This window comes from Meleagris gallopavo, chromosome 13, assembly GCF_905368555.1.
Source record: "Meleagris gallopavo chromosome 13, MGAL_WU_HG_1.1, whole genome shotgun sequence".
In the NCBI taxonomy this organism is placed as follows: Eukaryota; Metazoa; Chordata; class Aves; order Galliformes; family Phasianidae; genus Meleagris; species Meleagris gallopavo.
The window spans coordinates 16755812-16780541 of NC_139416.1; the positions used below are offsets into that span (position 1 = coordinate 16755812).

General features: G+C 48.0%; 2 protein-coding genes across 3 annotated transcripts; both read right to left on the reverse strand.

The window, feature by feature from the left end:
• Window positions 1-12141: 12141 nt before the first annotated feature.
• On the reverse strand, window positions 12142-14142 carry FOXL1 (forkhead box L1). Its single transcript, XM_010727232.2, has one exon. The coding sequence runs from the start codon at window positions 14140-14142 to the stop codon at window positions 13231-13233; it is 912 nt and encodes a 303-aa protein (XP_010725534.2). The 3' UTR covers window positions 12142-13230.
• FOXC2 (forkhead box C2) lies at window positions 14115-22914 on the reverse strand. Of its 2 annotated transcripts, XM_085234996.1 has the most exons (2): window positions 20921-22914; window positions 14115-14271 (listed from the first exon to the last, which is right to left on the reverse strand). In XM_085234996.1, exons 1-2 carry the CDS (start codon window positions 22262-22264, stop codon window positions 14242-14244), a joined length of 1374 nt encoding a protein of 457 aa, XP_085091122.1. In that variant the 5' UTR covers window positions 22265-22914; the 3' UTR covers window positions 14115-14241. The 2 variants fall into 2 exon arrangements, with proteins under 2 accessions (XP_085091122.1, XP_003209925.3); XM_003209877.5 differs by lacking the exon at window positions 14115-14271 and having other exon boundaries at window positions 19747-22908.
• Window positions 22915-24730: the final 1816 nt, after the last annotated feature.

A 24730-nucleotide genomic window follows, 5' to 3' on the forward strand; every position in this document is an offset into this window, starting at 1 on the left:
GATCTGAGCTGTGCTATGCATGAATGCTGAGATGCGTTCACATAAAAGTTTATGGCTGCACCATCGTGCTCTGCCCATGGGAGAGTTTATCTGTGCAGAGTGAGGTTACAGCTACACCAGGAAGTAAATCCTCCAACGCAGGCACTGCTGGTATGCCATGAGATAGCAGCTGGGGGAATTCATTGCCCACCTCTGATTTCCTCTCTGGTGTACTGCTTTCCTGGAAGCAGAGCGTTTTGTAGCATTTTATGTCCTGCTGCATGAAGGCAGGGAGGAGGAGAGGTGGCCACTGTCCCTTCTGCTTCTGATGGAACATCCTGAGCCCGAAGACCAAAGATCCAAGGGACCAAAGGGATCCGAAGCTGATTTATCTGCTCTCACTTTTGCAGGCAGCAGATCAGCCGGGACCCGGGCAGCCCAGTGCTGACTCTGTGTTACCTCTTGTCGCCAAGAGAGGGATCCTTTCGCCTGTCCCTGGAGGCTGGATGACATTTCTTTCAAAATTAAGCAAACAAAGCCGTGTGAGTTGAGTGAAAGTGCAATTACGCAACGCTTTGAAGCGTCTCGCTAATCCCCCCTGATCCCTCGGGACGTGGGGTGAGGGTTTGCAGTGCGATGGCCTCATCCCCACACAGAGGGATGGGGGTACTTCTCCTACATATTTCTGCTGGCTGGTGGGCAAGCACAGTGTGGGAATGGAACCTTGGCACAGTGCTGTGCATGTGGGCAAAAAGCAGCCCAGAATCCTCACCCGAACAGAGAGCCCTTCGCTTCTGCCAGGAGAAACTCCAACAGAGATAACCCTGATGATGTAGAAGCAAACAGTGTGGTATTTGTCGTGGAGCAATCTGACCTCCTGGGGATGAAACTAGAGAGAACTATAAGGTGAGAATTAGAGAATCATATGATCATTAAATCACCAAGGTTGGAAAAGACCTCCGAGATCATTCAGAGAACTAATGGCTGTTATGTTGTGCCAGGGAAGGATCGGGTTGGATATTAGGAAATAAATGATTCTCAGAATGATCAGTGTTGGCACAGCTGCCCAGGGATGTGGAGGAGTCACCATCTCTGGAGGTGTTCCAGAACCATGGAGATGTGTCACAGAGGGACATGCTCAGTGGGCATGGTGGGGTGGACTGGGATTGGACTTGGGGATCTGAGAGACCTTTTCCAGCACTAATGATTCTGTAAGATAGTCTCTGTACTGCTTTAATGTTCCCACCCTGCCTCCAGCACCTTGGCAGAGCGCTTGGCCCCCAGTCTATTTACACAGTGCTTAATGCTGTTGATGTCAACGTGGAGATGTGTTAATAACCCAATTAAACCATTCACCCAGCTATGTCAAATCCAACTGTTTGAGGAAGGCTTGTGTGTTTTGCTTTGTAATTCTTGCATCACGTTACAGCATGCAGAAATGAGTCTTTGCGGCTGACACCTCACCCCAGCCATCAGCAGCAGGACCTCATGCAATACAAAGCAGCAAAGTGCTAACATAAGAGCTGTCTTCCAAGGAACCCTGACAGAGCCAGAAACACCTCCCACATTTGCTGACTGCTTCTTCCCCATCACCAGGATAGACAAAAGGGCACAAGAACATCCTTCCATCATCAGCCATCACCACCAGGATGTAAGTGAGGACATCTGTATGTGTCCAGGTATATCCATGTACGTGACAGATCTATGCCCATATATCAGCGTCTGAATCAACCAGTATTTGAATATAGTGCTTTATGTTTCCTTTAGATCTAACTTGCTTCCTTCTCTACTGATCAAAATCTGCAAGCTCTGAGCGTCCTCAGTGTTTTCCCCTTTACTTTCAATTTAATGAAATCTTTTCCTAGGGCAAAGAAAATGAAAACTGTGTTACACGGTCCCAACAGAGGAAGACATCTCCCTGCCAGACAGTTCTTAAGCATGGTCTTAATTCCAGGCATGCTTAACTACAACTGATATCCACGGAGCTGAAAAACACATCAATAAGGCTGAACAATTCACTTAAGGGCCATCCTGAACAGGGACTGACTTAAGCATGTGCTTAAATATTTTCTTGAATCTAAGCCTATATTAGTGGAAAAGTCATTGTTCTGTACCAGATTTTTATATGTCTGTGACTTTAGGATAGTTTTAGTATTCTCCATAGATCGCTCCTTTGGATGGATTCCTCCACTCATCATTAATATTTGGCGTCAACTGTCTTTCTTTCTCATCCATTCCCAGAGACAAGGAAAAATTTTCCCTTCTTTCCACAGATGCATTTATGCTCCCCATGGAAATTCTTCTTCGTGATATATGAACTATTTTCAGAGAAGTTTAGCAAAGCCTAAATCACAAAGGGGAAGAAAACCTCCTCGGCTTGAGTTCATAAGGGGAAAAGTTGGGATTGCAATGACCTGTGGTGTGAATTTTTTCTCGAGTTTAATTGTTATTTCCATCCAAATCCCTTACATCCTCAGCCATAAATAAGGCTCCTGAAAAAAAATCCTTAATTTTTGTCCCCGTATCTGCCTCCCCTAAAATTAGGAGGGAATATTTAGGATCTGTCAAGATAACAGAGCGTCCTTTCTGGTGGCCGAATGAAAGAAAGGATATAACTTTGGGAGAAAGCAACATGCTTTTCTTCAACGTAGGATTTCCTCCACAGAGACATCATCACAGGCTGTCAGAAGCTGGGCAACTCTCCAAAGGTTAGAGACGGGGCCAAAACTTATAATTTCTGCTTTACAGAGGGCCATTTCTGTCTCTGAGATTTTAAATACTGTCTCACCGCAGCTGTGAAATTCAGAGTTTGCAGATTGTAGCAAGCACAAGTTAGCTCACCAGCCTGGAATATTTCATATCTGGGGTTGTGGAGACTATTTCTAGTAAACTAATTGGAAATGAGTTTTAAAGCCTGGACGTCAGGATGTACACAGTCATATCCCATGTGATGACTTGCGAGTGCCATGGGAAAGCTCAGCCCCACCGCCCTCCACGTGGACCTCCCCATGGAGCACCCACACCAAACCACCTCCATCCCTCTTCCCAAATAACCTCCCCATGCCCTCTCCCTGAGTGTGGTCCTCCCCACCAGGGCTGCACCTCCATGTCGGAGGAGCTGAGTCACCTAATTGTCATTGGACTGGACACTGGAGCCTTTGTGCAAGGGGATGTGCAGGAAGACGTGTGGTCTTGGTAGGTCTCATGTGACGTTTCTGTGGTGCAGAAGGTCACCTCCCGACTGTTCCCTTGGGGCCCAACTCCTCTGCCTGCTGTGGTGCTGAAGCTGGATGAAGAGGAGCCAGGCTACCCTTGGGCCACCCAGGAGACCCACACGATCTGGTTGTTGGCATGGGGACAAGGTTTGGTGACTTCAGCTTTAATGCCAGGGCAAGCACATGTCATAGAATCACAGAATCATTTGAGTTGAAAGGGCCCTTAAAGGCCATATAGTCAACTTCCCCCTGTTGAACAGAGACACCTACAGCTCCATCAGGTGTTCCAAGTCCTGTCCAGCCTGACCTTGAATGTCTCCAGGGATGAACATCAATCACATCTTTGGGCAACTTCAGTCCCTCTTTAGATACTGAAAGGCCACTGTTAGGTCTTCCTGGAGTCTTCTCCAGGTTGAACAGCCCAAATGCCCTAAGAGCAGAGGGCACTGTCAGAAAGTACAACCCTTGCCATACATATTTCACACCATTGGAGAGCCTTATACACAACTGTGACCTTCCTTTCACAATCCCAGCACTTTTTAATCAATGCAATGCTACATTAGGACTGGGAAAAGTCTGTGCAGGCCAACCTGGCTCCCCACAGCCATCCTTTGGGCCAATAACGAGCTGCTGGTCTTACCCTTGCTGAGGCAACATGAGTTGGAATTTATGGGATGACAAATGCTGCTGTAAGTGCCGCACACACACACAAATGCACACACGGAAATCCCCAGTCCATCGGCTCACAGATCCTTCCCAACCTTAGGAAATAAGTGGGGATGGATTTTTCCCTTAGATATCGTTACGGGGAGAGAGTGTGGGAGGCGAATGCAGAACCTTGGCGCTAATCCAACAAAGTAAGTGTCGGGATAAGTTTTCTTTCAGGGATTTCAACCCATTCGTGTAGTTTCTTAATGATCCAAAATCTTCAAGGAGTTGCCTTTTAGCCCCAGCTCCCTTTCAATATTTGTCAAGTGTGTCAAAGTTGGTACTTCATGTTTCCTGTGTACCTTAATGCTCTCAAGGAGAAACTTTGGTTTTAGATGCTTGAAAGCTATCTTTTCCCTGTTGATTTATTTTATTACTGGAAGGAAAGATGATCATTTTTAAAGCAAGCAGCAAGAATCTATGAGTGTGAGAGTGGAAGCAGCCTGTCTCTTTTGGAGACTCAGTGCTCACGTCCTAGCATGGAAATCCTAATGAATAACTGGAGAAGAGCATGGAGTTGCTGTTAGTTGTCATTATAGCCAGATGGACAAGCAAGTTTTGGTGCAGAAGCGTTTCTCCAAGGTTCAACAATGGAAATCATATATGGATGTGAAAGGAGTCGGCCTAGGGGATTTTATAGGTACAGCTCGGGTCCTGCTCTGGCCATGAGCTCTCTGTTCAGACACAAACCTTATCACACAGAGGTATTTCCGAATGCTTTGCCACGTCATTGTTTTTCATACTCCAAACAAAATTATTTTCTTTATTTTATCTAAACTGCAGCTACAGTTTGGTCCAGCTCTGTTTTCCTAACATCTGACCTGCTGTTTCCTACTGATGCTCGAGGCAGAAGTATCCCTGTAATAAACCACAAGAGAACTGTTTAATCAAGTGTTTCAAGAGACCTATCATGCTGCAAAGGAGTGCAGAGCACCTAGGTGCCTGTTTTAAGCTTTAACTTTGCCTGCTGCTATTGGCTCCCATTAAATCCAGAGTCATCTGGCTTAATTTGGTTTGCCAGGAATTTACTTTAGGATAATTTAGAGTAGAATCAGAGTCACCAGGCTTTTTTTTTTCCCCCTTTTAAGATAGAGGATAATAACAATAATAATAAAGGATCTTTTTTTTTCCATGAAAGCATTTGCAATTTCCTCTATAGCTATCCAAAACAAATAATCAGGAGATTTCCCCATGTTTACAGTGGGGCTTTCTACTGACCTTCCTTGCAAAGCACTTTAGGAGAAATCAATGAAAAATACTCCATAAGAAGCGGACCACAATTGTTATTGTTACTTGGAGTTTATGTAGAGTCTAATCTGAAACCAGACACAACAATTAAGGGCCCCTCTCTGCCCTTTTCATAACAAAGCAATTATATTTAACAGTAGGTACAGTTAAATTGGAATAAATCTGGTTTGTATACAGAGACATTTCATGTTTATTAATGATCATTGTGTCCACATGATTTAGACCAATTCAAATATAAGCTGCAGCAACATATAAAAACTTTTCTTGTTGGCATAACCGGGATGTCAGCATGACTGACATGGCCCTCCAACTTCTTGCATTGCAAATCGTGTCAGCGAAAAGCTGGAAACCTCCATTCAATTTGCAGCAAAGCATATGCTGGACAAAAAGCAAAGGTAACGCTTTCCAATGTTCATAAGAAAAGAGATTTATTGGGGCCATCATCTGATGAACCCATTACGAGTCTTTGCAAATTTCTGATTTTTGGGTGGTCCTGTGTGGATCCAGGAGTTAGATTCAATGATTCTTATGGGTCCATTCCAACTCGGCATATTCTTAGATTCCTTTTCTGTGTTTGGGAAGGAAACTGCTGGGCTATTTCTAACTCGTATCACTTGTGATCCACTTGAGACTCTTTGGACTAAGTCCTCAGAAGAAGGAAAATCATGATATCTTACCTCCTCTGCAACACAACCCAAACAAGAATGACTTATAAGAAAAATAGGAGGAGCTTTGTGGGCAAGCTTAGATAATATTCCATTTAGGCTATAGGGTTATAGGTGTCTGCCAAGCAAGCTGATAGCTGATCTGAAAGAAGAAATCTGCTCCGAATGGATTTCACCTCTCTTAATTCTGTAATGCACAGACCAGGTCTCAGCTGGTCATCCAGCTCCTCCACGTATAATCAAAGGGCGATCCCTCCTACCCTTCATCTTGGCTTATGGTGGTTGGAAGATGTTCTCTGAAGGGGTTTTTCTCTTCTGGAAAATCACTGTGACATTTCTAGGTCAGGTGCTGAGTGGGCTGATGGTTCGTGTTGGCTGTGATGAAATCCATGCTGTTTCAGGGGTCTGTGAGTAAAGACAGATATCTAAAGAGGTCTCTGCAAAGCAGAATCCCAATCTCTATGCTGTGGTGTTTGAGGATGCTGTTATCATGGAAGGATCTGGCTGATCATTGATCCCCAGCAGGATCTCACTCACGGAGCTCTGAGTGAAGCAGGAACAGAATGGAGAAGGATTTCTTTTCCAAACAACGGGAAAAAGCTATGATAGAAATGAAAAATGCTGAAATCTGATGTGGCTTCAAACATGTTCAAAAACAGCTCTGAGTGGTTCTGCAATGACCGGTGTTGGAACAAGGAAGCACATAAAAGCACATAACCTTATACATTCTGCATAACTTCCTTTATCACTATTGCTGAAGGCAACGCTGCACGGCTTAAACACGCAGAACGAGGCACAACAAGGAAGAACAAGGATGTCAAAATCTAACCTCTCACTACTCTGTGTATCCACCTTTAGGGAGGCAGACGTCACCAGCTGCCTACTCAGCTCCTTGCCCAATTGCCTACTCAGCTTCTTGCCATGCTGATGGATGGCTGTAGAGCAGCCAGGACAAGTGGAAGGACAGCCCTATTTCACAGGACGTGAAGAGCTCCTTACAAACTGCAAGATCACAAATCCATCACATGAAGTCTAATAAGGGGGCCGAGCCAGCACAAATACAACAGTTTAACAGTTTATTTTAACCATCCAATGAGAACGAAGCAACTTAAAAGGATTCATGTTGCCAACAGTCCTTTTTGTTTTGTTTTGTTTTGTTTTGCTTTTTTTCTTCCCTTCCTTGCACGGTATTTGTTAGAAATCAGGATTTTCCTTAACTAAATGTCTTGTGGTCTCTTTAGCTTTGTTTCCTAACAGGGTTGTCTTTATGTTAGTTTTCTTTGGCTTCCCAATAGAAGAGTAACAGATTTCTTTTGAAGTTTTTATTGATGAATGAGCTCCTATAAATAACTCTCTGTGGCAGCAGCTTGATCTCAGAGTTTACTCTGGAATAATAGTAGCAATGGGAATGGAGAAAATTTATGGCAGCATGACATGAAATACTTTAATGGGCTTCATACTGTTTAACTTAATCTTTACAGATGTAAAAACAGAAACACAATTATTTTAACAACTATTATTACATATTGCTTTTGTAATGAAAACAGCAACTTAGTAAGCAGTTGAAGATAGGTAATGAAGAATTGAGGGCTCCACCCCTCTGCAGCTTTCATATGTGGAGTTGAGGGAGCCCTTAGGTAGTTGTGAGGATGGATTTGCACGTGGGACTTGATGCTGAGTCAAAACACAAAACCTGAGTTGGGACATTTTGCATCACAGTGTAGGTGATTCAGGTTGGCTAAAGACAGAGAGGTGAAACCCTGTTTTGGGGGGAAAAGATTGGTTTTCTTCTGTTATTTCACCACTAGTAATTTCCTCCTACCTTATGAGAGACAGGTATTCTTTGGGGAATAAGATGGAGAAGAAAGATGGAAATCAGATGGAGCTGTAGATGTCCCCATTCATTGCAGGGGAATTGGACCACATGGCCTTTAAAGATCACTTCCAACTCAAACCATTCTATGGTTCTATGAAATAATGCTCCCAACCCTCTGATACTGACCCCTCAAAAAAAGACAATTTTACTCCTGTCATCTGAAGTCTGTTCACCTGCCCTGTTTATTCATTTCTCTAAGCTGATGTCACATAACTCAAAGATGGCTCAGAAGTGCCTCTTTGCCCCAGGTAAACTCAGGAAGGAGCTGTTGGAAAAAAAGGAAAGGAAAAGCTTAAAATGTCTTCTGTCTAATGGACTGAAGGCTGTGTTTCCCCACATTAGTCTGCTTTGTCTCCTACCTCAAATCCCTCACAGCTCAATTAAATCACAGCAACATAAATTACCCCATCAGACAACTCCTGGTGCTCTGTTTTGCTGTCACAGGATTGCAGACAAGAGCTCACGTGAATTAATATGCTTCTGGTCCCGTGCACCATGCTCAGGTGAACACCCAACAAAGCTGAGCTGCCACCATGGGCAGGTTGGCATCAAAACCAACCAGGATGTCACCAGAGTAGATGTCCACATTCATTGCAGGGCAATTGAACCAGATGACCTCTGTAAGTCCCTTCCAACTCGAATGATTCTACGTTTCTACTCTGTTAATTACTGGACCCTGTTCAAGCACATGGTTTCCTTTGCAGAGGACTGAGATGGCTGAGAGCCAACTGCAGCTCCACTGAGATTTTGGTGCTTTGTAAAGAGCTTGAGTAAATAGTGATTCACGTTAATTCCCTGTGTAATTTTAATAACAAAAGCTGACTGCTGTCAGGGTTGTTTCCTCCTTGAGGGAGCCTGGCTTGAAGTTAAATTACAATGAAAATTATTGTCATTGTATTTTATAAACCATTTTAAGCAGGAAATTTGCATTAGTCATAACGTTTTCCAATCCATGGAAATTACCCATGCAAGAAATAACTTGCAAATTTCTTACTCGATTTCCAAAAATGTGGGAAAGTTTATTTATTTCTCCGTGCATTCCTGATTTGCAATGTGCTCTCTAAAAATGTCGCTAAGATTTAGGCTAACCAAGCTCATGCTAAATTTAGCAACTATATTTTAAATAAACATTCTTTACGCTTTACCGAACTGCCTTTTGAAGTTGGCTTAAAACAAATGGCGTTCACATGAACGTTAACTGTGTTCTACTTTGGACTCAGCGAACATCTGAATAAGTAATAAGGTGTTATTCAGGGTAATCTGAAAATGAGGTTTTAAGAGGTGTAATTCATCCAATTTGGGAAAGATTCCTGTAAGGAATACCGGATCAGATCAGTATTTATTTTTGGAAGAGTCGGTTCTCTTCTCCTTGACCACACAAAACTTTCTTCTGAAGTCTTATGAGACACTGTGAAATCAGCTGTGATTTAGCACGCATCGCATTTGAGGAATCCGGCTCGTTTTAAAGCACTTAATGATTTGTCTGGATAAAGCACTAAAAATATACTGCAGGGAGCAATTATGCAATGTCCAGACTGATGGATTGCATAACCTCTTAGACCTTTTCCATCTGTAACTTCTCTCATTCTGTGATCTTGTCTTCGTAGTCTTGCACTGAAAATCAAATATGCGATCTGTTTAGTGTCCCAGATCCCATCTTCCAGGAGAGCTGGGCTTTGGGGTGTGTGGGGCAATGAACCAACTTAGCACATACCCTTGTTTCTGAGATCAATAACTCGGCACAGTGGACTTAAGAGCAATTAGCTGGAGGGCTGTGGGTTTTTGTTTTTGTTTTTTTTTTTTGCATGAAAGTGGGTTCTCTCTCCTTGGGAAAGGATGAAAGGGGGAGGGATTGGAGAAAAAAAAAAGAAATAGGAATGGTCACCAAGTCTCTTTGGGTTATGGCACCTCGATATCAGCCACTGATGGTCATGTGCTTTGAGTGATGAGTCTCCAACATGGTTTCTGTATGTGTATACATGTTAAATTTATTTTATATATATATGTATATCTGCAATGGAACAAACTTAAGAGAGCCCACACAGAGTGAGTTTACAGACTGGAAGCCCCACTTATGAGAAATGAACTTCCTAATGTGTCTTAATAGACTGCTACACAGAACTGTCAGTTCCCATTGTAAGAAAGCCTCATTCAGAGGCTGTGAGCCCCAATGGGTTAACATGGGCAACACGAAACCTCTCTCAGTTGGGAGAGGTCAATCCTCCCCAGCAGAACGGAAAGGCACATCCATCGCCCACACAAGTACTGTGCTGTTTGTGCTTCATCATGGGCTATTTTCTACTTTTTCTTCACCGTGTCTCAGCCTTGTGTTCGTAGCCAAACCCGAGAGGCTGGGAAAGCAGGAGGGGAAGATTCCAGGGATGAGTTAAGTGCTGGGTGGCAGCTCTGTGTTTGGCAGCCGGGTTTTATTTTTTTGGTTATGGAACAGGTGTGAAACCATTAACACTGAAAACACTGAGTATTTGCAGCTTGTCAAGCCCTCTGTATTTGTATAATGGATTGTTTTGTACTGTGCAGCAGCAAGGCGAGTGTGGCATGCAGAGAAACCAAGGATGCTCACTCCACAAAAATCCCAGGTACTTCTGTATCGATGCACACCCTTACATCTCAGCACCAAAGCACGGCTGTTTTTCATGTAGCATTGCTTCTGTTCTTCTGTATATAAACAGATGACGTGTTGAAGCCTTATGTGGTTAGTCATTCTGCCTGCTGGCAACGTGAGCCTTTCTCTGGTTGTCCATCCCCTGCAAGTTACCCCCATGGCCTGATCCCAACTGATTCCAAGTTGCCACTGAGAAGTATTTATGGGGTGCTGAGTTCATCTGAGTTTGTGTCACCCTTGTCCAGACATTAATTCTGTTAATTTTACAGTCTCCTGATTGATTGAAAACAAAACCAAGCCTTAGCTGCTGCAGCTGGGCTTGGTCCTACACCACTCCAACAAAAGAGACATAAAACCAAATGTCACCAAGAGCAAAGCTTCACAGAAGACAAACTCCTATTGCAAAGATTAAATCTCCAAAAATCACATTTGTGGGGAAAAAAAAAAAAAAGAAAAAAGGGAAAAAAAAGGCATACAAGTCAAGCTGCATTCTGATTTGAGTCTTATTCCTTCAGATTTTACTTTTTTTTTTGTAATAAAGGGCATCGGTGTGGAGACGGTTGGATGGTCGCAATGGCTGCTGATGGTTCCCTCTGTGCACCTGGATCATAGAATGGTTTGAGTTGGAAGGGACCCCTAAAGGCCAGCTGGTCCAACTGTTTTGCAGTGAACAGAAACACCGACAGCTCCATCAGGTGCTCAGAGCCACTTGCAGCCTGACCTTGGGTGTCTCCAAGGATGGAGCACCCACAACACAGCATCTCTGCTCACTTTGGGGCGTGAAGGAGACAGGATTCACCTCCTTACCACCAAACTATGAGCAAATCCTGCAAGCCTGTGGGGCAGAGAGATGGACAGAGGTCTCAAGTCACTGTGGGCAAGAACCAACCCAGCTCTCCTCTTGCCCGTGGTGATGCTCCCACCCAGCCTCCGGAACAACACGATGTCAACCCCAAACATTGCATGGCTGCCATTTATTTATCTTGCTCCTGTATCTCTATTACACGGGAGAGGCACTGCAGGGACAAGGGGATTCGAGGCAATAATCCCCCAGCACCTTCCCAGCCCCATGTATTATCCCACAAGTGGCACTGAGTGGGCAGCGACACTTGACTTTCCTGATTCAGAAAGATTCCTGATTAAGAAATGGACTCCATCAATAACTAAACATGAATTGTCAGGAATAGGAAGCACAGCACGTAAGGGATTTTGTTTAAAGTCTTGCAAATCTACATAAAAATTCCTCTTCTCCTTTTCTTATTGTCTTTTTTTCTTTTTCTTTTTCTTTTTTTTTTTCCCCATGGGAGGAATTGGTAAACCCATAGCTGCTTCTGCTCCTGGATCCATGTGTGAGCATCTTTCTTTTGGGAAACTCCACAAGGGTTTTCTGCACTCCTCCACCCAAGAGCTTTTTGCTTCATGTTGAATGGATCCCCTGAGCTCCCAGTGCAGAAGACAGGGCAGGATGATGAGGTGCACAGTGCAGCCATCCTCTATGAAAGCTGAATCACAGCTCACCTGAGGACCCCAGATTTCCAACAATCCAGGGGTTAATTTAAGGGGAGGCTTCTGTAAGAAGAAGGGATAGGATAGAGGTAGGAGACAGAAGGAGGAGAACAAAATCTTTTTGGGAAATGTCACCTCAGTCGCAACAAATGGATCATTTCCCCTGTTTCCTTTTTTTTTTTTTTTTTTTTTTTGCTTTTATCCCCTTTTACCTCCTGGCTCTGCAGTGCTTCGTGATCTCATCAGGATATTGGCACTGGGATGATGGCAGCAGTGCATCAAGGCCTGGCATGGGGTCCAGCCTCACTCCTCAGCCCACTGCTGCACAATGCAAGGTGACTTTGACCACACACAGCCACAGTCCTGGACAAAATACTTTTATTGGGTATTTTCATAATGAAAAAAATGAGAATATAGATTTTATTTTTTTTTTCCAAAGGGGCATTTATCCATTAATATACAAAAAGCCTCTATTATGGGAAAAATAAAAATAAAAATAGAAAGAAATATTCCTGCTTGCTTCTAAGGAGTCTTGATTATTCCCTCTTTAAGAAAAATATATATATGAAAACTTTGAGAAACACAGCTGAAGTCTTTTGTTTTCTGGGGTTTTTTTCTGTTCTCTGTTTCATTTCCAGGTTGTTAACACTCCAAAATGCCAAAATCAGCCTCGGCAGCCCAGTCTTTTTTCGGTCAGAAGCAACTGATCCCAGCAACCGTGGAAACCACTTCTTGTTCCAGACATGTTTGCTCAGCCATCCCTCTCTCCACAGTCACAACAGTGAGGCAGAAGCGCTGTGGCAGTACTCGAGAAGGACATGGTGGGCAGGGAACCAGCTTGAATTCTGTACAGTGCTGAGTCAAAGCAAGCAGAGCTGTGAAGGATGAGCCTGAGTTCTTTTGTTTGCCCCTGTTCCAGCTCTGGTTCCCCTTTTTGGAGGACTGGGCCTATCTCAGGCAGAATATGAACAGCAAAACAAATCTCAGCCTCTTTTCCGAGAGAGAAGAGGGACAGGTTTTGGTTTCCAAAAGGAAAAATTAAAAATAAAGAAAACTGGAGAGCGGAAGGATTTGGCAGAAAGCGGAGCTGAGGATCTTGCTGGATGCAAAGGTTAAAGCTGCAGAGGAAACCTAGCAGGGCATAGAGGCCAGCATGCCCCCCTCCCCCCCCAGCTGTGATATGAGAAAAATCCGGTTTACCTTTCAGTCGATCTGGCAGAGGATGAGGCAATGGCAAAAGAAAGCTTTGCAGCGAGAGGTGCCTTGAGAATGCCCTGAAATCCTGAGTCACCTTTAGCATTGCTTTTAGGTCCCTACCCACGTGGTGAGGTCCGAGTCCGGGTTCTCCCTTCTCAGCGAGCAGAATGGGGTGGGGGGTGGGGGAGGGGGCACATAGCATAATGGGGGCAACTACTGGAAATTAAATACAGCCTCAGAGAAGTGGAAAGGGAAGCAGGAGAGGAAGGGGATGCCGATGTGGTAGAGCCTCCCGTGCACCTGGGAGTCTAGCATGAGGGAAGCATTGAGGGCCGAACCGAAGCCTCCGCTGGCCATCAGCGAACCGACGGGGCTCTCCCGGGCCTTGGGGGCGGCCCCGTGGGGGTTCTGCCGGAGCCCCTGGGCTAGGATGCTCTCGATGCTGAAGCTCCGGCCCCTCTTGTGCCCAGCACCGGCGGCGGGCGGCCCCCCCGAGACGTCGGGGGGTCGGGGAGCGGCGGCACCGCCTCGATCCAGGCACCCGGGGACAGCATCTCCACCTCCCCGCCCCGCTGCCGGCCTCGCAACCCCCTCATCGGCCGAATCCCCCGCCGGACTCTGCTCCGCCTCGCTCCCTTTGGCCCGCTTGGGTTCGTCGGGGCGGACGCCGTCGGGGGGAGCCGAACCGCTGCGAACCTCCGGCGGCCCCGAAGCTTTGGGCTTCCTCTTCCTCCGGCGATAGTTACCGTTCTCGAACATGTCCAAGCAGCGCGGATCCAGGGTCCAGTAACTGCCTTTCCCCGGCCGACCCTTCTCCCGGGGCACTTTGACGAAGCAATCGTTGAGGGAGAGGTTGTGGCGGATGCTGTTCTGCCAGCCCTGCTTGTTGTCGTGGTAAAAAGGGAAGCGGTCCATGATGAACTGATAGATACCGCTGAGGGTCACCTTCTGCTCCGGAGCCTCTTTGATGGCCATGGCGATGAGGGCGATGTAGCTGTAGGGGGGTTTCTGAGGAGGGTCCTGCCGGGTGATTGCGCTGCTGGGGGCAAAGCCCAGCGCGGCAGGGAGGTACAGCATGGACGGAGAGCCCATAGGGGAGAGGTGGGGGCTGTAGAGGTGACTCATGGCCGGCGGGCTCGGGGCTCCGACTCTTCCCCCCAGGAGGGATGAGTCTGCCGGGGAGAGGTTTGTGCGAGCTCAGATCCCAGCCCAGCCCGAACGAGCTCACTCTGCCTCTGTCCCCGCTTCATAGCTCTTAAAAAAAAAAAAAAAAAAAAAAAAAAGAAAAAAAAAAAGAAAAAAAAAGGAGGGGAAAAAAAAAAAGTTAAATAATTGTTGTAAGTTTGCTATTATATGTTGACTTAGCACTGGAAAATAAATTGTCTCTGATAAACAGTCGTTTGTGTTCTCAGCCCACCCACATTAATTAAAATTTCATTGCTACAAAACTCCGAGCTCACTCCACGTGTCTCGCTGGTACCAGCCAATGGTCTCCGGGTTATTCCTTCATTTGTTTATAGAATTAGTCTGTTGATAAGTCTGCCCACCCAAGTCGAATCAAGCTGTGTTTATTTGGAAAAATTTCCGGGCACCCAATATATAAACGCACTGATCTGATGTTTGAAATATCACGTCCACCCTTTGACGCTGTAAGCACACACAGCAGAGCAGGATGTGCACTGCTGGAGCTCGGGGAGGAGAGGGAGAGGATCCTCGGAGGAAAACGGGGCTGCGAAACAACAAAAAAATAAATAAAAGGAGAAATAAACGGAAGGGGAGAAAGGGAGGAAAAGGGATCGAGGAGGGGAGAAAACAGAGCTGCTGATGGGGAGGGAGGAAAAAAGGATTCTGCGGTCGTTGTTTGCGGGGGGGGCAGGTGCGTAAGGCTGAGCCCCACAGTTCCCAATGGCTGCAGAAGGCTGGGGGGGGGAGGGAGAGAGAGGAGCTCAGCAGGAGGGGGAGGAGGGTCAGTATTTGTGAATGCGGGCCTGTTGCTTTATATTATGTACTTTCCTGTTTATAACAAGGAGGGGGATTATAACAACTTTACAAGTGCACACAGCTGGCCGGTGCTTACATTAGGAATTTGTGATGCTCTTTTTCTGTATAAATGTCCAGGTTCGGGTCTGTGTTTTCTGTTGTTGGCTTATTATTATTATTATTATTATTATTATTATTATTATTTAATTTGCTGATGTAACGGCTTTAATCTGAGGCCCTGAGGGATTCTGATGCAATTGGAGGTGTCGGCTGTTTTCCTAGGCTCCTGTGTTAATTAAAGCATCATTCCTTTGGGGGAGGGAAGAGGAAGACAGAGACAGGGATGAGGGTGGGAATGGGATGGGGATGGGATGGGGATGGGGATGGGGATGGGGATGGGGATGGGATGGGGATGGGAATGGGGATGGGGATGGGGATGGGGATGGGATGGGATGGGGATGGGGATGGGGATGGGGATGGGGATGGGGATGGGGATGGGATGGGATGGGAATGGGAATGGGGATGGGGATGGGATGGGGATGGGATGGGGATGGGGATGGGGATGGGGATGGGGATGGGGATGGGGATGGGATGGGATAGGGATGGGGATACAATAAGGATGGGATAGAGATGGGATGGGATAGAGATGGGATATGAGGATGTCCCCCGTTAGAAGGCCATAGAAATGAAGCAAAAGGTGAACAGGAGATGCTCGATAGAAGCAGCTTGACAGATGCCCGTTCCCTGGTTGTTCAAGGAGAGAAGCAAAACCTGAATCAGGAAACATCCCTTCCTTGGGAATGGCTTCAAAGAGAAATAAACCCCCACACGCAGCTCCTCACCCGCTTATAGCGGCCATGGTGGGACTTTTCCATGGTGGGCGAGGAAGTAAAAGCAGAGCTCAGCCAACCCTCCCTCCGGCCCTCCATGCAGGATCTCTCAGCCCGTCAGGTTTCCCATCTGTTTATGTCATTTCCCGAGAAATGGAGCAGGCAAAGGGGTTTAAACCACAGGCAAAAGCTAGCGGGATTCATATGGAGTCACAGATGATTGATTAACGACACCTCCCTTTCATTTATTATTTTCTTAAGAGCTGTGAAGCACGGACGGAGGCTGAGACGCTGCAAGCAGTGGACAGCGAGCCTGAGAAACACAGGGCTGGAGGAGGAGGTGGCTCCTTGATAAGGGGATGGGGACCGTCCCCGTTCACTGACTCGTCCCAGGACAGGATAGGGAGGGACAAACCGACTCTGCTCACTCCGCCTTTGCCGGTAACACACACCATCAGGCGTGCCATCCATGCAAACCCCAAATAAATCAAAGCAGAAGGAGGGACTGGAGTGGGGAGAGCCCTTTGTCTGAACGTTGGGGGTCGGCATTCCTGGGCAGCCCCGCCTCCCATTAGCATCTTCATTGGGGAGGGATGGGGCAGAGCCCGGCTGCTCTCACCTTCTCGATGCATTCACAGGGCAGCACGATCCCTCCGCACAGCCCCACTTCGGGGACACCCCGCTCCTGGGACACTCCAAAGGCAGATTATTAAAACAGTGCATGCGGCAGGAGACTGACACAAGGGCTTCCCCGAGCTCCCTCCCCCAGTAAAATTGTTGCTTCCTCCTTTTCTTCCTCCCCCCCCTCACCCCCCCTTCTCCCCTTCTTTGCGGTAGGAAATCCTTGGAGGCGGGGATGAGGCTTTTCTGTCTTCTCCTTCTTCACAACCCATGCGTGTCTGTCTCCTGCCGGCAGCATCTCTGCGTTATGTGCACGGGCATTGGGGTGGCCGGGGAAGGGAGAGGATGAGAGCAAGAGATGAGGCCGGGGGGGATGTTGTAGTCGTTGTTGTTGTTGTTGTTGCTGTTGTTGTAGCTCTTTCTATGAACGTAAGAAATGCAGATCTTGCAACAGAGGCACTCCTGGATGTTTTTCCCCACCTCTCCAGCTGACAGTCCTCTTTTAAAGCAGCAGAGAGGAGCAATCCCACCCGGGGATCCCAGGAGGAGAGAGGGGTAAATCAATGCTCCCCACTCCCTCCGTAACTCAACCCGTTGTGAAGCAGGGGTGTAAATCAGCACTTCCCTCTGCAGCCACAGCCCTCCCCACCGCAGTGTCTGGGCCCTTGGAGGAGCTGCTTCAAAAGGGGCTTCCTCATCCCCAGCTGACCATTGCGAATGACCCCAAGCCACTTGGAAATGCCCACCCCTCACCCTGAGCCGCTGTGCACAGTGCTTTACAATCACAAGATCGCTCAATGCTGGCAAAGGGCTGGGAGTATTTTTAGTTCTCCCCTGGCTCCTCAATGCTTGGTATGAATTTTCTGCAAAATCCTCTCCGAAGTGACAGAAAAGCAAGCAGCCTTGCCCCAAAATCTCCTTCCCATGGAGCGCTGCTGATCTTTAGGAGGTGTAGGACGGCTCAGAGGGAGCAGACAGCTCTCTGCCCGGGGTTTTCCTAAGGGGAAAAAGTTTTACACGGGTCCTGCAGTACCAGCGATATGTTCCCTGGGACGGTCAATGCAGGGAAATTCCCAGCAGCGGTGCGGGAACGAGCTGTGAACCCGCTGGCCCTTCCCCTCCTGAACCACAGAGCTGTCTGGGCTCTCAGACAGGTTTGCAAAACCATAGTTCGATGGCAATGTAGCAAAAAAAAACCCATCCACCAGCCTCATCCGCTGCCCGGAACCGCGCTGGGCCTCATCCCGGTGCATCCTTCAGCTTCAGGCGGCCCCGCTGGGGCAGAGCTTGGCCCTTCTGACCTGCTAAGGAGGGGTAGGGGGGAGGCATTCAGCTGCAGAAATTGTCCTAAGGGCCGAGAGGGTTGGCTGAGCCTGGAAAAGGGACGCGGTGGGGAGATTATCCAGGGTGGAAATAGACACATCAGGGCTGGCTCGAGGGGACAGGGCTGTTTGTAAGGAGTTGCCCTACGCTTTCCTCCTGGCTTTCTTCCTCCCTCTCTGCCCCAGCCGTCACCTGTCGCGACAAAAGCCTATCGCATTATCGAACCCTGCGTCACAGCTTCGAAATCGGGCTCAAAATTGTCCCTGCAGCATGCACTCATCTCTCACCTCTCCTGCAGAACGGGCCTCCAAAAGAATTCCTTACAAAGGCTCGATGAGAAGGAGCGAGTGGGATGTATCCATGAGGTCTGAGCCCATTTGGGACAGATGGACGGACACAGCCAAGGGAGCTCTGCACCTTCAGTGGGGAAGGCTGCGAGGCCATCCTGTCCCGGATGCTGTTCCTGGATTTAGGATGAGAGAACGGCCTGATCCTGCAGGAGGAAAGTTCCCGGCCCTATGCTGCTCTCAGCACCTCACAGAGGGCTTTTCTTTTTGTGCCAAGCGGCTGAAACCCGGCCATCCCCGGATGGCAGCAGAGCGGAGCGAGGAGAGGCTTTGGGAACAGCTCAGACCCCACCAAGCAGCACTTTGTCCCCTTCTTTACATCTATCCCAAGCTCTCCTTGTCGGGTACTGCTGATATTAGGAGAAACACCACCCCAACCCCCCCACTTCCCCCCAGCCCTTCTGTATTCCCTAGGACAAGGGGGGTGGAAAGGGGTGGCAGAGACACCGGCCAGGAATTCCCCAGCCCTGGGGAGGGAGAAAGGAGTTGGAATTGGGGCAATGAGTGCTCTTACCCCTTTTAGTATATTTCAAACAGCGTTTTGGATTTTGTTGGGGGAAGAAAAAATAAAAATGTTGGGGAAAAAGAAAGAAGAAAAAAGAAAAAAAAATAAATCATCCTCTCAGAGCCAGGAAAGAAAAAAAAAAATGGCAAGAGATTTACAAGAATGTTCCTTAAATACAGATCAAGTGAGTGTCGGGCATTTTTTTCCCTCACTTAAACCGAGAGTTTCAGTGCTTTTTGCCAGATTTCTAGCGCGTGCCAAACGTCAGCGATCAAAAGCAATTCATGTCATCGATTTCTAAAGGCCAACGCGAACGGAACGGTTCCTTTAGCCCCGGTACAGCGACAGAGGGGATGGGACTGTGGAATGGATACGGCCGGGAGGTGCCCCCGGGTCACGTCGGGGCTGAGCCGCGGAGCCCCTTCGCTGTGCCGGCAGCGAGGAAAAGAGCCGGGCATGGAAATCTCTTGAATAAGAGGAGCTTTTCCCTCCTCCAGGCTCCCCCGGCACCTTCAGCCTTAACGTTGCTGCGTCCCTGCGTTTTAGGAGCGGGGGAGAAAGCAGCTTTAACAGGTTCACGTCGGTTTGGGGAAACGTCTGTCAGTGAACGCAGCAGCTCAACGGGATGGAGGGGAGGCTGAAAGCAGGCAGATATCCACGCGGGAGGGGATTAAAAAGCTGTTAAACGGCCTCTACGTGTGGGCTTTCCGAGTTATTTTGAGATTCGGAGGTTTAAGAGATAGCTCCCAGCTCTCGCTTCGGGCTGCTTTTAAAACGGGGTTTTACTTTCGCTTGGAAAAACTCTCAGTGCGGGCGCCGCAGCGAAGCAGAGCTTGCAAGGATAGGGCAGAAGGGAAGGCGGCCGCAGAACCCCCCCCTCTCCCCTCCCACCCCCCTTTTGCTCCCTTCTCCCCTTTGGAGGCCAAGGGCAGAGATTTGGGATAGAGCGGCCGCAGAGCATCAGCCTCAAGCCTGAATTAAACCTTTATCCGAGAAATAAATCCTAATCAACCTTTCGGCTGCAGGAAAAACGACTTGGTTTTAAAAACAACGAGCGTCGCACGAAGGAAAGGTGGAGGGAAATGGTTGCATAAAGCACGGACGTACACACAGAGCGCCAGACTTGGAGCAGAACAAAACAGCACGGGTTTATTTTAAGGTAAGTACAACAATGAAGACCACATAAGACAAACGAACTTCGAAGCAGATTAAAGCAAAACAGTCCTTAGGAACGGTCAAGGTGAGATCTATTATACAAAAACAACACGCGTCGTAAATAATAATAATAATAATTAAAAAGAAAGAAAGTATCAGATACTTTGGTGTTTGTTTTTTTTTTTTTCCTTTCAAAAATCCACTAGCAAAATAATAATAATAATAATAATAAATTATTTCCTCGTCTTGCTCAAAGAACAGCTCTAAAACGAAAGAAACTCTATGGCATAATTGTACACGGAAGGAGAAGAAGAAAAACTCACTCGTCATCAATTTGGAAGTCAGAAATCATCGGGCGAGACAAAAAAAATAATCCAGTGAACTCAACTTTAAATATTATATTAATGGCTCTGAAAAAATCAGCCTGATTAGAAATCCACACATTTTTTACAGCACAACAGAGAACTTTAAAAAATACCCAGGACATATATTTATATATATATATATTTATATACTTCTTTAAAAAAAAAAAAATTGTATAAATGGTCGTTGTGATATTGGTCCATAACTTATTTTTTCCGACACCCCCCTATACTTTAGCATATAAAATTTGCCACTTTGTTTACATAGACATATATATATATAAAATTTTTTTAATTATTCTTTTTCTTTTTTTTTTTTTTTTTTTCTTTTAGGAGACATCCCCTTTTCAAGTAGGATTTACTTGCCCAGAATTTCAGGAGGCCCGAAATGGGGAGGGGGGGATGGGACACACAACTTCGGATCTGCACCCCTGTGTCCCACAGCTCCACAGAGAGGCTTTACGTTTTATGTTTTTATTATTTTTTTCCCCTCGGTCTGAAGGGTTTGATGCGGTTTTTATTCCACCTGATTGCTACTTTTTTTTTTTTTTTTAGTTATTGATTTTTTTTCCTTTTAATTTTTTTATTGCTTTTTTATTATTTTTTAATTTTTTTTTAATTATTATTATTTTTTGGCGGATGGCTCTAGGAGAAGGCTGGGGGGTTTGGGGAGAGGGGAGCTACTCAGTACTTAGTGCAGTCGTAAGAATAGGGGGCGGCGTGGCGATATAGGGAAGGCGCGGACCTGTAGGGAATCTGACAGGCGGAGTTGCTGCTCACCTGATGTTCGCTCTCCATCCCCAACCGATGCGACGTGAACATTTCCCGCACGTTAGGGAAAGTCTGCTGCTGAGACCCGAACGTGTGACCGGGCAGGTGGCTCAGCTCGGCTCCGTGATTGAGGTACCACGAGGCTGCGGATTGCCCCGCCGCAGTGCCTCCGTGCGGATGCCCGGCTCCCAAAGCTCCCTCTTGCCCAGACGGCAGGCTGAGGGCCCCGAGGGGCGACGGGGCGCCGGTGGGATGCTCGGCCAAACCTTCCTCCAGCGCCGCGGGGGGCACGCACATGTGGCCCGGCCTCTCGCCGCTGTACAGGCTCATGGCCCGCATGCTGCAGTGGTAGCTCCCACTAGTGTCCAGCGCCTGGCTGCACGCCGCGCTGTAACCCGACGGCTGCCCCGACGTGGGGTAAACCAGCGGCATGCCGGTCCCCGTCCTGCCCGAGGCGGCACTCACCGGGCTCAGGTCCCCCGCGGGGGATGTCCGCAGGGTCATGATGTTCTCCACGCTGAAACCCGGCAGCCCGTTGCCGGCCGGGTGCTGCTCGGGCAGCGAACCTTCGGGGGAGGCGGCGGGAGGCGATGCGGCGCTTCGGGGGCTGTCCCGGAGTCCCCCGCCGCTCCCCGGGCTCAGCGTCTCCACTTTGGTGATCACCGGCAGCTCCGGGGACGCCGTCTCGCTCTTGATCACCACTTTTTTCTCGGAGGCCGAGGAGGAAGAGGACGAGGAGGAAGCTTCCTTGGGAAGGTCGGCGCCGGGCAGCCCGGGAGGTTTGGGCTGCTCCTTCAGCAGCCGCTCCCGGGCCTCCTCCTTCTCCTTGGACACGTCCTTCTTCTTGAAGCGTCTCCGGCGCCGCAGGAAGCTGCCGTTTTCGAACATGTTATAGGAATCGGGGTCCAGGGTCCAGTAGCTGCCCTTGCCCGGCTTCTTGTCGTCGCGGGGCACCTTGACGAAGCACTCGTTGAGAGACAGGTTGTGACGGATGCTGTTCTGCCAGCCCTGCTTGTTCTCGCGGTAGAAGGGGAAACGGTCCATGATGAACTGGTAAATCCCATTGAGCGTGATCTTCTTATCGGGGGCGTTCTGGATGGCCATAGTGATGAGGGCGATGTAGCTGTAGGGCGGCTTCACCAAGTCCTTGGGGGCGGCGGGTTGGTGCGGGTGGTAGGGGCCGTAGGATCGCCCCATGCCCGCCGCGTACTGCTCGGCATGGCCTGAATACACGCTCATGGGGTTGCCCATGCCGCCGTACGTCCCCGCCGTCCGGTAGTAGTTCTGCTCGCTTAAATAGGGCACCACTCCCAAAGCGTTGGGGTCCGAGACGGAATAGCGAGCCTGCATCATGGAGAGGAGGAGGAGGAGGAAGAGTGCGAGAGGAAGGGCCTCACCCTCTGCGGGGAAGGAAGAGGGGAGAGAGACAGAGCGAGCCTCGGCTGCGATCTCAGTCCCAGCGGCACCGCAGCAGCATCCTTGGGGCAGCCGGGGGCAGGCGGGTCGCTCCCTCCCTCGTTATGACTGTGATTCTGACGGGCACACCTAGAGGGAGGGAGGAGGGGGCGGGGGAAGGAGGAGGCTGCTCTAGCAAGAAAAGAGAATTAAAAAAAAAAACAAAACTAAACTAAAAAGTAGGGGAAAACGAAAAGGGAAAAAATAAGGGGGAAAAAAATAAGAAAAAGAGAGGGAGAAAAAAAAATAAAAATAGCAGCCCTGCGGAAACCCTGGTCACAAGCACCGGGCGAAATCTTCCGGCGCACAGCGGCGCCCCGCCGGCTCCCGGCAGCGGCGAGGGGTGCGCGGAGCCGCCGAGCTCCTCGGCCGCGCTGCCGCCGTTCAAACCGCTGCCCGCCGCCCGCCCGCTTTTACTCCCCGCTCGCCCCGCCCCTCGCGGCCACCGCCAGCCAATAGCAGGCAGCGCCGCCGCCGCTCCGACCAATGGGGTTGAGGCGGCGGGATGCGGTGGCGATGCGAGCATCACACGCGGACACACGCACACAAGCACACACACACACACGCACACACATACACACAAGGGCAGCGTCGCCCTGCTTTAATCGATATAGCCAACGATATATATGCATCTCCCACCTTTAATCGAGATATCCCGTAATCTGCATCTCTTCTCCCACCTTTAACCTACACATCCAGCCACAGATAGATTTTTTTCCCACCGTTTTCGCCCCCAAAGAGCCAACCATTCCCCCTCACTTGACTAAAAGAAAACGGATTTTGAAGCCCATTTGGAGCTGTGAAGGCACCAGGTCGCTCCCCACGGGCGCAGGCACTGAGCCGAAATCCCGACCGTGCACAGCTCCGTGCTCAGGTTTTCCCCCTTTTCAAATATAATTATTTTAAATGAGAAAGCCTAGATCTTTTCTTTTTTCTTTTCTTTCTTTTCTTTTCTTTTCTTTTCTTTTTCTTTTCTTTTCTTTTCTTTTCTTTTCTTTTCTTTTCTTTTCTTTTCTTTTCTTTTCTTTTCTTTTCTTTTCTTTTCTTCTCTTTCTTTTCTTTTCTTTTCTCTTCTCTTTCTTTCTCTTTCTCCTTCTTCCTCTCCTCTCCTCTCTCTCTCCTCTCCTCTCTCCTCTCCCCTCCTCTCCTCTCCTCTCCTTTCCCCTCCTCTCTCTCCTCTCCTCCTCCTCCTCTCTTCCTTCTTCTTTCTTTCCAATGCAGTGCGCTTAGGTGGCTTTTTTTTTCCGTCTCCACTCCGGCCATTGAGGAGTTTTTTTGTATGTGTGTGTGTTTTGTTTTGTTTTGTTTTTTTCTTCTCGTGGCTGTGAAATCCGCCCCTCTACCTTTCTCTAATGGTTTCATTAGAGGCAATCAGAGAGGGACAATTAGGGACGCGAGGTGGCCATGTGTAAAGTCGGCTATTCGGGAGAGCTGCGGCGATGCGCTCTGCGCTGCCCGAGGGTTGAGCGGCTCTGCCCGGCACGGAAATCTAAGTGAGAAGCAGTGATTTCCCCCCTCACTCTGAAAAAAAAAAAAAAAAAAAAAAAAAAAAAAAAAAAAAAAAAAAAGAAAGAAGAAGAAGAAGAAAGAAAAAAACCAAAACCCATTCATTCTTACTACAAAATCGATTCGAGCCCGAAGGGAGCAGATAAGGAATGAGCTGTCACCTCGGCGGGGCTTCTTTCCCCAGCCAGGCTGCTCCCCGTCTGATTTCTAAGCCGCGATTTTTTGGTTTCTCGCACTGTAATTTCTCCCTTCCCTCCTTGCAATTTGTGGGGCACCGTCAGGCTTTCAACAAAACTATTTTGCCCAAATTCCGATCGGGATTTTGTGGTCGAAATGCCCTCTTTCTCTGCTCGCAGCCGCGGACCGCAGCGGGTTGCGGCCGTGGGAACCCGGCGGGGCCGGGAATTGCCGGAGATTTTCTTCATAGGAAAGGAAACGATTCTACTTTTTTTTTATATACATGTGCGATAGGCAGAAAAAAAAAATAAAAAAATAAGAGGCAGCTCCTCCGCGAGGAGGTACAGCCACAGATGATCTGCAGTGGAAAATCGATTGCGAAGTTTCTCCAGACGTCTCCAAATCGCTATTGAATTTTGACGGAGATCAATGGAAAAGTTCTCGGAGGGATTCGTCGTCAGTGTCAGCGTCCAGGAGAATTGTTGGTGGAAATAAAGAGTGAATTCTGCGAGGTCTGCTGATGCGTTTCGTGGAAATCTACGGCCACCGAGACGGCTTTCTTTATATTATTATTATTTATTATTCTGGAATAATTCGAGAACGACTCCCCCCTTTTTTTTTTTTTCTCAACAGATTTCACATTCTGCTTTCAAATAAATCGTCTTTCAAATAGAATCACTA